Genomic DNA, 15,818 nt, shown 5'->3' on the forward strand with positions numbered 1-15,818 from the left:
GTGTTGTGTTCCCTCCCATTAACTTTAGGATTTGACCTTGGCCCAGGCTGCCCCAAAATGCCTTTCACAAGAGAAATCTGTTCCATTTCCAATGTGTGGGCTGCACCACCTGCTGCAGTCTGATCTAGTGTAGGGTGAATCGGATACCAATATCTGCAGCGCTCTTCCCTTGAAAAGCAAGTCTTTAAAGGACACAGGAAAGGGGGTCTTTTACCTGCAGTTTCTTTCTCTCCTGTAGCTAGTTCTCCATTGATCCCATTCTCTTTGGTTCTGGAGTATGAGCTCTGTTGCCCACGTGAACCATATCCGCCATCTTCATCCTCTCTGTATGGAAATCCATTGGCACTTCTGACTAGTCCTTCGCCTGTGCCGCTTTGCTCCTTCATCTCAGGGGAGTGTGAGTGCGAAGAAGCCTCTGCTATCTGACTTGAAGTCCAGTGTGGTGCCTTAGCTTCGTCCTTCCTGTCATCCGCCATGTTGCTCTGCCTTTACAATTGTTCCTGTAACAAGAAATGAATAAAATATCACTATTATAGGGAAATATCAGCACATGTGATGGGAGTGTCCAAAAACTGAAAGATTTTTGCAAAATGTATTTACAGAAATATCTTTCATTACAAGGCAAACAGTTCCCAGGACTCCAGGACTTACGCTACTTAATTTGTATAGTCATGATAGGTTGCAAATTAGAAATAAAGAACTCATTACACAACTATTAACCACTGCAAGAACAACCATTGTCAGGACATGGAAATCATTACAATTATTGACTATGGATCAATGGCATAATGCAATATGTCAAACAACATTACTGGAAAAACTGACACAAAAATAAAAAGTAGCCAGAGGACAAAAGAAATGAGACAATTTTTATGCAATTTGTTGTGATTTTATTGATTATACAAATAAAGAGGCGTATGGCAGAATAGCACCCCCAGTTTACAGCATAGTTTGGCGTGAATGAAGTATATATTTTAATTTCCTCTTTTCTCCCTTACTCCCTATAAATTCCTATGAATTAAAATTGTTATTGATTCGAAATACCTTTTACTAATGGTCAACAATCTAAGCATGTATCTTATACATCATTTCGTGTCTGCAATAATTATGTATACTTTAACACAACTTGTTAATATACTCAGAAACATTTATCTGAACATAAACTGTTGTTTCATTTTAATTCTTGTTTTATGTAACTGTTCCATGTCATGTGTCTAAATATAATAACTAATAATAAAAGAAAAGAAAAAAGAAAATGAATGGGAAATCTGTTAATATATGTATTTCCCCCTAATAATATGAATAAACTTCTTGCAAGATTATCTATAAATTGTCATGAAAGAAAAGCCACCATGGAAGCTTTGCTGTTGACTTCATTACAACAATGTAGCAAGGAAGCAAGGATTTTACCCAACATTCATTCATTAATTTACTTACTTACTTATTTAAAATGCATATCCTACTATTATTTTGAGTTCATGTACAGTTATCCCATTTTATCCCAACAAAAACCTTTGCCATAGGTTAAATCTAGAGAGGTTAAAAGCAACAAAAAAGGCTTTTATGGATATGTTTGTAGCAAAAGGAAGAACAAAGAAGCAGTGGGGTCACTCAGAGGAGAAGATGGTGAAATGCAAACAGGGGACACAGAAAGGGCTGAACTCCTCAATGCCTTCTTTGCCTCAGTCTTCTCCGATAAAGAAAACAATGCCCGACCTGAAGAATTTGGAGCAAATGATTCAGCAGAGGAAACACAGCCCAGAATAACTAAGGAGATAGTACAAGAATACTTGGCTAGTCTAGATGTATTCAAGTCTCCAGGGCCAGATGAACTGCATCCAAGAGTATTAAAAGAACTGGCAGATGTGATTTCAGAACCACTGGCAGTCATCTTTGAGAATTCCTGGAAAACAGGCGAAGTCCCGGCAGACTGGAGGAGGGCAAATGTTGTCCCTATTTTCAAAAAGGGGGAAAGAGAGGACCCAAATAATTACCGCCCAGTCAGTCTGACATCAATACCAGGGAAGATTCTGGAGCAGATCATTAAGCAAACAGTCTGTGAGCACCTGGAAAGGAATGCTGTGATCACCAATAGTCAGCATGGATTTCTGAAAAATAAGTCATGTCAGACTAACCTGATTTCGTTTTTTGACAGAATTACAAGCCTGGTAGATGAAGGGAACACAGTGGATGTAGCCTACCTTGATTTCAGCAAGGCATTTGACAAGGTGCCCCATGATATTCTTGTAAAGAAGCTGGTAAAATGCGATCTTGACTATGCTACCACTCAGTGGATTTGTAACTGGCTGACTGACCGAACCCAAAGGGTGCTCATCAATGGTTCCTCTTCATCCTGGAGAAGAGTGACTAGTGGGGTGCCACAGGGTTCTGTCTTGGGCCCGGTCTTATTCAACATCTTTATCAACGACTTGGATGATGGACTCAAGGGCATCCTGATCAAATTTGCAGATGACACCAAACTGGGAGGGGTGGCTAACACCCCAGAGGACAGGATCACACTTCAAAACGACCTTGACAGATTAGAGAACTGGGCCAAAACAAACAAGATGAATTTTAACAGGGAGAAATGTAAAGTATTGCACTTGGGCAAAAAAAATGAGAGGCACAAATACAAGATGGGTGACACCTGGCTTGAGAGCACTACATGTGAAAAGGATCTAGGAGTCTTGGTTGACCACAAACTTGACATGAGCCAACAGTGTGACGCGGCAGCTAAGAAAGCCAATGCAATTCTGGGCTGCATCAATAGGAGTATAGCATCTAGATCAAGGGAAGTAATAGTGCCACTGTATTCTGCTCTGGTCAGACCTCACCTGGAGTACTGTGTCCAGTTCTGGGCACCACAGTTCAAGAAGGACACTGACAAACTGGAACGTGTCCAGAGAAGGGCAACCAAAATGGTCAAAGGCCTGGAAACGATGCCTTATGAGGAACGGCTAAGGGAGCTGGGCATGTTTAGCCTGGAGAAGAGGAGGTTAAGGGGTGATATGATAGCCATGTTCAAATATATAAAAGGATGTCACATAGAGGAGGGAGAAAGGTTGTTTTCTGCTGCTCCAGAGAAGCGGACACGGAGCAATGGATCCAAACTACAAGAAAGAAGATTCCACCTAAACATTAGGAAGAACTTCCTGACAGTAAGAGCTGTTTGACAGTGGAATTTGCTGCCAAGGAGTGTGGTGGAGTCTCCTTCTTTGGAGGTCTTTAAGCAGAGGCTTGACAACCATATGTCAGGAGTGCTCTGATGGTGTTTCCTGCTTGGCAGGGGGTTGGACTCGATGGCCCTTGTGGTCTCTTCCAACTCTATGATGCTATGAAATTAGTAGACGGAGCTTTTTTGGTAGAGCAGTAATTTTAACCCAGGTTTTAACCCTCACCATCCAATCCTATATACTATCTGGCTTGCTACTGAGAAGTCCAGCATATTTAGAAATACAATAAATTCATTGATGTCAGCACACTAGCTATTTGACTAGGTGCTAGATGGAAGACAGGAGACAAAAGTTGGACTTAACTATTTAATTTAAAATTACAGCATGGATTAAAATTCACATATTAAAAACACCATGGAGCTTCAATCTTTTGGTTGTCAATTTTTAGGAAATGGATTTTTGGAGCAGCTTCCCATACCTTTAGATTCCAACCTTTGGATTCCCCACTGCTGCCAAAACGTCTACTCAGGAATGCCCACTCAAGCTTTGCCAGTGCAGAATATGGAGAAGAGAGACAGAAGCCCTATTCACAAACCAGCACCTACAAAGTTGCATTCACTGCTGTAATTTCCTATAGGCAAAATTTGTTGCTCACCTCAACACTACAGGGCTAGCTGGACCAATGGTCTGACTATGAACATTCACTGCAAAAACAATTGCAAGTAAAAATAGCTTTATATACACAAACCCATAGCTTAGTATCATACTGGTGGCTTTTCAAGGTCTCACGCATCAAGTTCTCCTAACCCTGAGATCATTTAAACTGGATATACTAATGACTGGAAAAGCCACTGTGTTATGACACCCAAACCATGCACTCTACCCACAGTCACAGACCTCCCTGTGTTACTGCTGTAAAGTCCAATGAATGTAGTTTTTTATTACCAATGCAACAAATCTTAACTCTTTTAATGCCCCTTACTATATGTTCAAAATCTTTTGTAAAGAAATGCTCACAAGCTGCAGAGATCCCTCTGTATAAGAAATGGAAGTCTTCTGTCTTTAAAATGACCCCTGTGTGGTGCATCTTACAGCAGGACCAAACATTGGCTCAATATGTTTAATAGAGGGTTACTGTGCAGAATGCAGATTAAATTCTCATGTTATTGGTAAGGTGCAGTACAGAATGCCAGAGAAATACCTGGAGTGAATCAAAACAACCTTCTCTGTGTTGTATGAGAAAATTGCAACCTGGAAAATTCTCCTAAATGCAGACTGGTAAGCAGAGAACACATGACAGGTCCAATAATTGCCACTTTTTTTCATTAGTAATTTTGGTAATCATTAAAGTAACTAATAATGTACTGAAAGCATTTGCTCTTTTACTTAACTGTACAGATACTTAGCAGGCAAATAATTTTGCAATGGTGTTATTTTACGTAACAGCACAGTATCAGGTACTTAAAAACAAACTAAAAACATGCACAATGGCGGGTACAGTGGTACCTCGGGTTACAGACGCTTCAGGTTGCAGACTCCGCTAACCCAGAAATAGTACCTCGGGTTAAGAACTTTGCTTCAGGATGAGAACAGAAATCGTGCGGTGGCAGCGGGAGGCCCCATTAGCTAAAGTGGTACCTCAGGTTAAGAACAGTTTCAGGTTAAGAACGGACCTCCAGAATGAATTAAGTTCTTAACCCAAGGTACCACTGTACAACAGAGGAGACATCAATCTACAGACTATGTTCTCAAATTCAAAAGATGTGCATGAAGGCAGCCTGCCCTTTCTGATAAAGCTATTCATTTTTCTGCTACAAAGCTATTTGAATTGATTTACTTTTATAGCTCCCTTCATGCATTACTTGTGTAAAGGGGCAACACGTAGCTTCATGACCAGAGGCAGAGCAACACAATCATCAGGCAGCTCTTGGGATCCCACTGATCAGGGCCCACTGATGGAGATGCCATTCCCATCTATCTCAGTGTAGGCACACAAAGCAGCAGGAATAAAGGGTTGGGAAGACACTGTTTTCACTCATCTACAGTGCCCCAGACTGATGCTATGTTGGGGCATCATGGAAACATTACAATGGCAAGAGGCTTGTGGGCATCTGCAGCAGATTATGCTCTGCTGCCTGCTGGCAATGAATGGAGGGGTCTGCTAGCATCGGGAAAGATCTGAGGGCATCACAGGGGACCCAGTGGAGGGCACTTTACTGAGGGTGCCCTCACGCCTGGCACTGGCCTTGAAACTCCAATATAAAGACTATATAAAATCAGACAAGCTAAATCCACTAATGTATTTTTGGTTCTGAGTAAGCTTGCATTTTGACTTCAAAAATTAGTCAATTTTCAGAATGTGTCGGGCGGATATAATTCATGAGGGGATCACATCTTGTGCGCTGACAGTAAAACCCAAGTAGGAAGGTGAGGGAGTTGAGGAAGGAGGACAAAAGGAGTGCTTGTGACCGCCTAGCCCAGGGGTCAGCAACCTTTTTCAGCCGTGGGCCGGTCCACTGTCCCTCAGACCATGTGGGGGGCCGGACTGTATTTTGAAAAAAAAAATCCTGTGCCCCACAAATAACCCAGAGATGCAGTATAAATGAAAGGACACATTCTACTCATGTAAAAACATGCTATTCCCGGACTGTCCGCGGGCCAGATTGAGAAGGCGTTTGCCCGGGCCTTAGTTTGCCTACCCCTGGCCTAGCCTGTAGGAAAAGAGAGGAATGTTACCGTGGCAATTACATATCAAAGGCTGAGTCAGCAAGGTTGTGACTAAGGCAAGAGAGAACAGTGGTTATTTATGGGCTAACCAGGAATTTTTCTCTTTCCAGAAAGGTAACACCTACATTTTCTTATTTAAAACACAACTCTGGTAGAGTATGTTTTAGATGATGTGAACTGTTAATGTTTCACAGTTCAAATTGGCTTAAACTGAAAGCTACCTTTTCACATTAGAAATATTGCCTAAGAGGCCTAGACAACCTGTAACTCTTTTGCTTTTGAGGATGACTGAAGTGTCATAATTTAAGATTTAAATCTTTCCAACCGAGAAATTTTGTTCTTTGCACAGTATGAAAAAAATGAGGGGTTCTTTAAAATTGATCATTGTGATGATTTTGTCCTTATTTGCATTATAGCTGCTTAATTATGAATGCAATTAGAATCCCACCCCACCCTTTGTATTATTGCACTTCTGTAGAGATAGGAAAAACAAGAGAAAACCTGTATTTAGTCAGAAGATTTACTACTTGCCAGGAGAATGTTCCCATTATCCCAGCATTAAAGAAGTTCCTACAGAATGTGTCCACGTTTTCTTCTTCTTGCTTCTCCAGTGGCACTTTCTAATTTTTAAACTAAAGATCTGAAGAGGAACTAAAGGGTCATTCAGTCCCTCTTCCCACAGCCAGGGTAAAAGTGAGGAAAAAATGAAACCGAAGAGAATAAACTATAAAGTCTAGCTTGCAGGTAGGCTAATTTACCTAGGTTACTGAAAGTATTTTTCTTTCTAGTCATGATGAAGTATATTTGGGGTTTGCATGTCCTTAGCCATCCACTGGAATTACAGAAATGTGTGTGTTCCAAGTCCTTGTCCTAGAGCCAAACAAAGGCTCTATACCCATTATATGTCTTCTCTAGGGTCTGCCTATTTCTCACTGAAGCTTTCTGGGAAGTTCTATACTCCAGTCATTTCTCCAGTCGGCGAGAATGAGAAGGGATGTCGATACATGTGAAGTTTTTTCTCCTCCACTTTTAACTGAAGTCAGCTGCAACTAACTGGTGTTGATTAAAATACTTCCACAGAATAGAGAGAGTAACCCACCCACCCCAAGTTAAAAAGACATTTAAGAACTAAATAAATCTCAGTTATCTGTGGGATTTTACTCACAGATCTGCTCCCATTCTGCCCTTTTCCAGGTCCAAAATGACCTGTTGATGATTGTGTGTCAACTGAATGAGCACAAAATGGTTGCCGTCTTTGGTAGCATTTTAATATGTTATACCCATATTGTGTTTTGAAATTAGAGGGGACACTTTCAGAACATGAACATGTAATTTAGGTGCTACATTAGATATACGTGATGGAGCCCAATAAACGAACAAAGGGATGCCATCCTGTGCTTAATGGTAACTACACCTACTCCATTAATTTCTACTGCATATGGAATCAGAGGCTACAAGTGCAACATTGATGTGAAGGACACATCTTAGCAACGGATGTTCATCAGTACTGCATTGTCCACTGTTTATGTCAACACAGCATTTTGCCTTGTTTCTAAAATGGATTTCCTGAAATAGCAAAGAAGAAGAATTAGTTGAGGGTTATTGTTTCAAAAATTACACTGTTTGAGTTTATTGCATGCTTTGAAGAGGCCATGGGGTAGGCAGAGATGTGTGAGAGGAAGATGTCTACTGAACAGAGGAATAAGAATGCTATACAAACTCCTCAACAAGACCGGATTTTGATGGTGTTATTTGTCTGAGAGCTGTGGAAACTTCAAGATTAGAGTTCTAGATGAAGTTGGTCTAGGACAGTGATGGCGAAAATTTTAGAAACCGAATGCCCAAACTGCAACCCAAAACCCACTTATCGCAAAGTGCCAACATGGCAATTTAACCTGAATACTGAGGTTTGTGTTTAGAAAAAACAACTCATACACGCTTGGAGCATGAGGAGCAGTTCACATGATGCGCTCAGCTGGCACCACCTGACTCAGTCGAGGGGCGCAGAATGGAGTGGGAGCAGCTGGGCTGGGCAGAGGTGAGGGTGATGTGAGAAATGTCCTCAGGAGCGCGTGGAGAGGAGAATGTATCAGTAGGGAAAAGAATGATATTAAATTATTTTCTCATTAACACAAAATGTGAAAAGTCTTTAACAGATGTCAGTGGAACTTCCTCCAAATGACCATGCCCGAGATTATGCCCCCAGATTCTTAGACTTCATAATAGAAAGCAGTATCTTTGTATATTTAGATAAAAAATGTTTGCTACAATTTACAATTTTAAAAAAAGTAATCTGAAGTTTTGATTTATATTTTTTAATTTAAAAACTAACTGTTTAAAAAAGCAGCTAAACCTGCAATCCCATATATAATTAACACAGTGGTCTTTACTTCTGATAAATATTGATAGGACTGCACAGCAAAATAATCATAATATTATGACTTTTTCTAAAGATTAGACAAGAAGTACATGTCTCCTTAATGGGATTTCTTTCATTCCAATGAAATGGGCCCATTTGGCTATAAAGTGTAGGTTGCCTTTTATATGTTCCTTTGAATGTTGTCAGACACTTTTCCTCATTTTTATTATGTTCAGAACTTTTCTCTAGCCATTCTAAACTTGCTGGGTCTTGCTGTGTTTTTCCAATATATTGGCTGAACTGTTTTGGTAACAGCTAGTAAGTCCACTTGGATCAGTTTCTCTTCTCCTTGTACCAAGGGTCAACGGGGTCCTACTTCTCAGAACCAGACATTTTGTCAGGTCGCCAAGGGAATGTCTGTGCTGCCACTGTGATTTGCAGCAGTAGTAGCAGCAGCAGCGGCAGCTAGAAACTTAGAATTATTCAAAGTTAAAAAAAATATATTTCTAGTTGCAATAACAAACCATAGCAGCATAGGCATTCTCTTGGTCATCTTGCCCAGAGTGCCTGGATCTGAAAAAGGACCCCTTTGGCCTTTCTCAGAGCCCTGGGATCTAGTGCTGACACCACTCTAGTGATTTATTTAAAAAGTAAGGGGGCAGCAGGAGGAGTGCGGGTTCCAGTGTTTGGGGGGGGGGTTGGCCAGACCCCACCAAGGGCTCAAGGAAGGAATAAACAAAGTGTAATAAAAATGCTACTTCGAGCTCTATTTTCATCCCAAGTGGTTGCAGTGTTCTGTGGTGGACAATACCAGCACACAAATTTGGCTGCATGCAAGGTCTTGGTTAGATTGTATTTAATCTAGCTAGAGTAGAAAACCAGAGATAAGTTACATTGTATTTGGTTTCCACCAATATTAAGTAGCTACATCACACATAAGCATATTTCCAGATGGTAATTGTTCTGGATATCAGTGAGCAAAACTTATGCCTTAAAATAACAGGTGCATAAATATTTGTCTTGCTAACTTGAAAGGTTATCTAAAATTACAGTGGCTCATTTCATTTTAATAAAATATGCACTGCACTTTTTATGCAGTTAGCACACTCATGGAAAATGCAATGTGTATGTATATATTGTATTTTATTCCTTTCCCCTCCCTTTCCACAAACGGTACAGTGAGGCCATGCTAGCAATTGACATATGCATCTCTAGCAAGTTGCTTCAATGCAGATCCAAAAAAGATTAATCTCTAAAGGTGAAAGGAGAGTTTAGTTTCTGGCACTGAAAAATTGCCCTTGGCTTCTGTGGAAGAAGGCTGTAGTTGGTACTCATTAACCTCTTTGCTCAGACTGCCAGGAAAAATAGCAGGGTGTCCTGTTAATGCCACACAAGGAACTAACACATCTGACCCATTTTAGAGAAGGAGAGCGATTTACATTTGATCAAGGAGAGCTTCAGCTGCATGGGAACTTGGGATCCACTTTGGGGAAGGGGGAAGTTAGTGATGAATCCCCATCAAGCCTGATGTAGTGATGTCACATGTAGTAATTTAGTTATTTATGTATTAAAATTATTTACATCCTGCTTTGGATGTGATGTGGCTTACAAGTAATATTAAACTATTATTTTTTTTAGATGAACAATGTTAACCAATGAAATATTGTCAGGAACCTTCCTACAGAGCAGTTAGTGGAACATGGACTTTGGGGCAGGAGGAAGAAAGTCCAGGAGGAGTGGGCATTGAAGTGGCCTTTGGCTACATCCTGCTTTCTCCTGGAGTTCTTCCCACGGGACAGTTGCTAGGAGGTGGCCCTGAGTGGATTCTCCTTCTTCCTCATCTGTAGATTTTTTTGTTTTTGTTTTCCAGGATGGCAGAAGCCTTCCACATTTTCAGAATCATTGAGATCCTGGAACAGCTCACTTAATGCTGAAGAGTCCAAAGCTGTGACATAAATTAACATTAGTGTTATCAGGAATGAGTGGAAGTTCTTACAATGAGATTCGACAAGTCCAGCTCACCGCAATTCCTACACAGAGCTTGGAGCCTGTGAAATTTCTCTGCAACTCAAATAGTACTGTTTCTGTGCTTGACTCCAGTTATACAGTAGTATTAAAATATCATGTTGTGTTAATATGACCTTCACAAAAGCTATTTAGGAGATTCAGGCCAGGTGAGCGTGGCCTGTTTAGCTTGAAATAATTGACTGCAGTAGCACCAAGAAAATGGTAAACATAAAATCTTAACTTGCTGCTCATTATAAGACTTCTTTCCCTGAGTTCTCTGGAATTAAGTAGGTACTTGCTGACCTAAGGAATATTTTCCCCCATCTGATCCAACTTATAAATTCAACTTTCATTAATTCCCCATGAAAGTACTTATATCAGAGAAGCTCAGGGCTCCTGACAGTTAGGTCCTGTCAGGTCGAAGGTCCCAAGCAGCTTCCTAACCAATTATTTATGCCCATGTTGCTCAACTAGTATATAGGGTTTTACAGACTGTTACTTTGCTAAAGTTTAGGACAAACACACAAGAAGGGCTTCATCCACAGCAAAATGTGCTGTGGAAAAGCTACTCTTGCTTTGCTACACATATGTAAGACACCACAACAATGAAACGGCTAGGCATATAAACAGAAAGACGGGGCACTGGTGGAAATTATTTTTAGGGCACTGGAGGAAAAACAATTTTGCCCAGAGAAAAGCAAGGTGAACAGAGCGGCAGATATTGTCTAAAAAGTAATTTCAGAAGGCCCTTACAGATGTATCCAGAAGCTCTAACTTGCATCCTTAATGGGATGTTGTATACTAATAACATATGTATCAAAATGGATGCTGCAGGGCACAGAATGAAGTCTTGTGCATTTCCTTATTCACTTAAGGAAAGCAGTCTGTCCCTTCAATGACCTCAGCTCTGACCCAAAGGGACTGTCTCTGTTTGAGAGATGATTCATGCCCTCTGCTAACTGAGTTGAATGAAAAGGCTGTATTCAGACTTCAAAACTCTTATCAGTCGGGTTTCCTTCAGATTCTCAGACTGACATGACTGGGTCAGTAACCATGCACTTGCTTTCGTATTTTTTTAGGCAGCAAAGTCTTTTTGCCTTCTCAAGCAAGTCCCTGAAATTGGAATTTTCTTTTTAATGACTTGCTAATTATTGCTGCCAGACTTCTGCTGTAAAAACCGTTACCTCAACCTCTGAGTATAAAACGTTAATCATCATAAACTTGCATCCTAAATAAACAGTCGCATGGCGAAGAATGGCATATTGTTAAACCAGGCCCTCTAAACAAATAAAAGCAACTATTCCTTAAAACACAATCTACCACATTTAAAGGCAACCTTGTGTAAATAATACAATATTTTTAGTTGATTAAAGAGGTGTATGAACCCATTATTAATGAAATGCATTACAAGTGGGATGTGTGGAGTCACATTTTACTCCATGAGTATTAAGAGATAACAAAATGTTTTACCACACTGACAATGAAGGACTCTTCACAGTAGCTATGGCAACTGCTAGAAGTGCACCCAAAGTCACGTTGTAGGCCAAAGACCGTAGGAATGATTTAAATGGATCATTGTAGTCTTCTGTTAGATCTGAAATCAGTTTAAATTGGGCATGTTTTTATTTCCATGTCCAGGACTGATTCATTACCCTGCAAAGTAAGTTCTACTTGTAATCATTCTCACCTATGTGACCTCAAGGAGTTGTCAACCATAAAAGTGAGAATGCAGTGCAGTTTGTAAAGAAAAGCAGCCCTGTGCTTTTAAATTTCTATCCGTACCATTCCATCTGCAAGAAAATGAGTAAAACTCCTAGATCTGCCAAAAGTCTTCAGGCAGAAGTGTGCCAACAAGTCCTTAAAAATGAAGCTGCTTCAGGGGAAACAGCAGGATTGGGGGGGGGGGACTGGTGAAGTCCCTGGGAGTGGCGATCACACAGGGTCCCTGGACGCTTCACCATCTATTGATCCCTGTGCCAGCACTTTATTTCTCGCTGCCACCACCCAGACCCTACCTGGGACAATACTGAATCCAGTCAGGGTTAAATTGGAACATAAACTTCTGCTTATTTATTGCATTTTAACAAGCATGTGGTTTCATAAACGGTCTCAGTCAATTACAATCATGGGCTGCCTATCCAGACCTATAACTTCCGCTATCTGCTCTCACTCCCTAAACCACCTCTCAGATATTTACTTGTCTTCCTAGCTCCTAACTGTTCCTGACTCAGCTTATTTCGCTACGCTAACTCAACCTACCCCCAGACTCTATCCCAATTCCCTCCCACCCCAACCAACCACCCAACTCCCAACGAACTCCCCCTTCGCCCCTCCCAAAGCTGGTTTTATAGTCCCTCGGACTCCACCCCCCTAGGTTCTGATTGGGTAACTTGTTTAACTATTTCACCTCCAGCACTCTCATATGTTAACATACAGGGTGAGAGCCTGTATGATAGGAGAAAGTTGCCAGATGCCTTCCGAGCAAAAGTTTGTAACTGGGAGAAGGCTGGCCCTCCCTGGGTGTGACACAGGATGGGATGGGGAGCAGGTCTCCCTAGGGTGATAGTGACTGGGTGAATTTGGTGGACTTTAGTAACACTGTTCCTAATTCTGTTGGATGCCTCCTGGGACAATCAGCTGTGGTAGATTTTGTTGGTAGGCTGTTGTTGTTTACACAATGTGTTTGGGAGGAGTTTGGGGAAGGAGGGCCATAAGTGATGCTATCCTGCATTTCAGTGATCATGTGTAGAGGAAGATATAGAGGTCATGTGTAGTGGAAGGTGATAGGTTACTGTGGAAGAGGATGACAAGGCTGTTTATGTTGCGTTCCTCACTAACAGTCCTCCCCATGAATGGGTTTCTGGTTGCTACTCTCCTTCAACCCACCGGCAGGAGAGAAAAAAATATTTTTTAAAATATTTTAATATTATTATTTATTATTATTATATGAATGGATTCCATCCACGCAGGCCTATATGAGTCATTACCACTATAGGCTTAAAAAAACCCCAAAACCTAGAGCCTTGAAACAAGCAACTATCTAGCAAGGGCTATATCCCTTTGTGTTGGTTCTGGCAATGGCTCTTTTAATTGTTCTCTCAATTAAGATACAGTAGAATGAGCTTTCAAGGGTGCTTTCAGATGACATGGGAGGAACTGTTTTTAAAATAAACATTGATTAGCTGAGACAGAGGGAGGCAACAGTCTGGTATAAAATGTAATTGGAATATTTATTTAAGCTCAAGGGATCCCAGATGAAACAGCTGCCAGCAGCTTGGGGTACCAAATGGGGCCAGGAACTGCAACTGGAAGCCTAAAAAGGCACCGATCTAGTCATACATCCTGCTGATACGACTACTGATACCACTTTTATTTCATTCTTATGCATAGCTGGACCCTGCTCCAATTCTAGTCCCACATAAAAATTGTATTTATGCATGACTACATGCACCAGAATGTGGCTGGGGATATGCATTAACATGCAAATCCACTGGAAGCAGAGGTCTTGTTGCTCCGCCATGACCTCCCTGCCAATTTGGATACAATAAAGGAACTGGAGGCCCCTCGACTGTCCTCGGGTCCAATATTGGACCACTTCGACCGGATATCCCCAGCTGATGTGGACAGACTCCTCCGAGCTGGAAAGCCCACCACCTGTCCTCTCGACCCGTGCCCGTCTTGGCTGATTAGAGCGTGTCCAGACGAGGTGCGGGCCCTCCTAGGGGATATCATCAATTTGTCCCTTGGCACGGGGACATTCCCATGGGAACTGAAGGAGGCAGTGGCGCGCCCGCTCTTAAAGAAAACATCATTAGATCCCTTAGATCTAACCAATTACCGCCCGGTTTCAAATCTTCCGTTCCTGGGTAAGGTGATTGAGAGAGCGGTTGCTGAACAGCTTGGTGGGTTCCTGGATGAAACATCGGCTCTGGATCCATTCCAGTCCGGCTTCCGCGCTGGTCATGGGACCGAGACGGCTCTGGTTGCCCTAACAGATGATCTTCGTAGACAGCTGGATCGAGGCGGGTCGGGGCTGCTGATTCTTCTAGATCTGTCAGCAGCTTTCGACATGGTCGATCACGAACTCCTGGACCACCACCTTGCCGACGTGGGGATCCAGGGCACAGTCCTTCAACGGCTGCGCTCGTTTCTCTCTGGTCGAGGACAGAGGGTGGTGCTTGGGGGAGAATTGTCATCGCGCCACTCCTTGGTGTGTGGAGTACCTCAGGGTGTGATACTCTCCCCGATGCTTTTCAACATCTTTATGCGCCCCCTCGCCCAGCTTGTCCGGAGTTTTGGGCTGGGTTGCCATCAGTATGCTGATGACACCCAACTCTATCTGTTGATGGATGGCCATCCTGACTCGGCCCCAGACACACTGACCAGATGTTTGGAAGCTGTGGCTGGATGGTTATGTGGGAGCCGGTTGAAGCTAAATCCTTCGAAGACAGAGGTCCTGTGGCTGGGACGGGATGATATGGGAATGGGGGGGCAACTCCCATCTCTTGCAGGGGCACAATTAGTGCCAGCACCGTCCGTTAAGAGTTTGGGTGTAATCTTCGACACCTCCCTTTCCATGGAGGCGCAGATTGCAGCTATAACAAAAGCGGCATTTTTCCATCTCCGCCAAGCTAAGCAGTTGGCTCCTTACCTCTCTCGCCCTGACCTAGCCACTGTGATCCACGCGACGGTCACCTCCAGACTGGATTATTGTAACTCGCTCTACGTGGGGCTGCCCTTGAGACTGACCCAGAAACTCCAGCGGGTGCAGAATGCTGCAGCAAGACTCCTTACGGGGTCCTCGCTGCGAGATCACATTCACCCAGTGCTATACCAGCTGCACTGGCTCCCGATGGAGTACAGGATCAGGTTTAAGGTGCTGGTTTTAACCTTTAAAGCCCTATACGGCCTAGGACCCTCGTACCTACGGGACCGCCTCTCCTGGTATGTCCCACAGAGAAACTTACGGTCTTCAAATAAAAACATCTTGAAGGTCCCAGGCCACAAGAAGGTTAGGCTGGCCTCAACTAGAGCCAGGGCTTTTTCGGCTGTGGCTCCGATCTGGTGGAACACTCTGTCACAAGAGACTAGGGCTCTGCGGGACTTGACATCTTTCCGCAGGGCATGCATGTTCCACCAGGCCTTTGGCCAGGGCACAGCCTGACTCCCTCCTTCGGCAATCTTCGCGGAGCTCTGGCCCAATGGTTGCCATTGGTTTGATTGAATTAATTTTATAATGAATGATTTTAGAGTGTTGTGTTGTGTTGTACTGTTGTACTGTTTTATTGTTGTTAGCCGCCCTGAGCCCGGCTTCGGCTGGGGAGGGCGGGATATAAATAAAATTTATTATTATTATTATTATTACTCTGTATTCTGGCATACATCAATTTACCTCTTATGGGGCCTGATCTAGTAAATGATACACACTGAATTCTCCTTCCCTACAAGGAAAGAAGCTGCAGTTTGAAAGCAAGCTGGATCACCTTCCTCTTCCTGCTAGCCAAAAGTGTGTGTGTGTGTGTGTAAAAAGGGCATGCATGGACCCCAGTACT

At 42.5% G+C, this 15,818-nt stretch overlaps 1 protein-coding gene across 44 annotated transcripts in view; it reads right to left on the reverse strand.

Annotated features, from left to right (window-relative positions):
- The window catches only part of MAP2 (microtubule associated protein 2), a 221,573-nt gene that overhangs the window by 96,357 nt on the left and 109,398 nt on the right, over nt 1-15,818 (reverse strand). For all 44 annotated transcript variants that reach the window (XM_053365105.1, XM_053365085.1, XM_053365096.1 and 41 more), the window contains one exon: nt 215-500. In XM_053365105.1, coding sequence (XP_053221080.1) covers nt 215-476 — 262 coding nt within the window. In that variant the 5' untranslated portion in view covers nt 477-500. The remainder of the gene's footprint in view (nt 1-214; nt 501-15,818) is intronic.

Source organism: Podarcis raffonei, chromosome 1 (assembly GCF_027172205.1).
Source record: "Podarcis raffonei isolate rPodRaf1 chromosome 1, rPodRaf1.pri, whole genome shotgun sequence".
In the NCBI taxonomy this organism is placed as follows: Eukaryota; Metazoa; Chordata; class Lepidosauria; order Squamata; family Lacertidae; genus Podarcis; species Podarcis raffonei.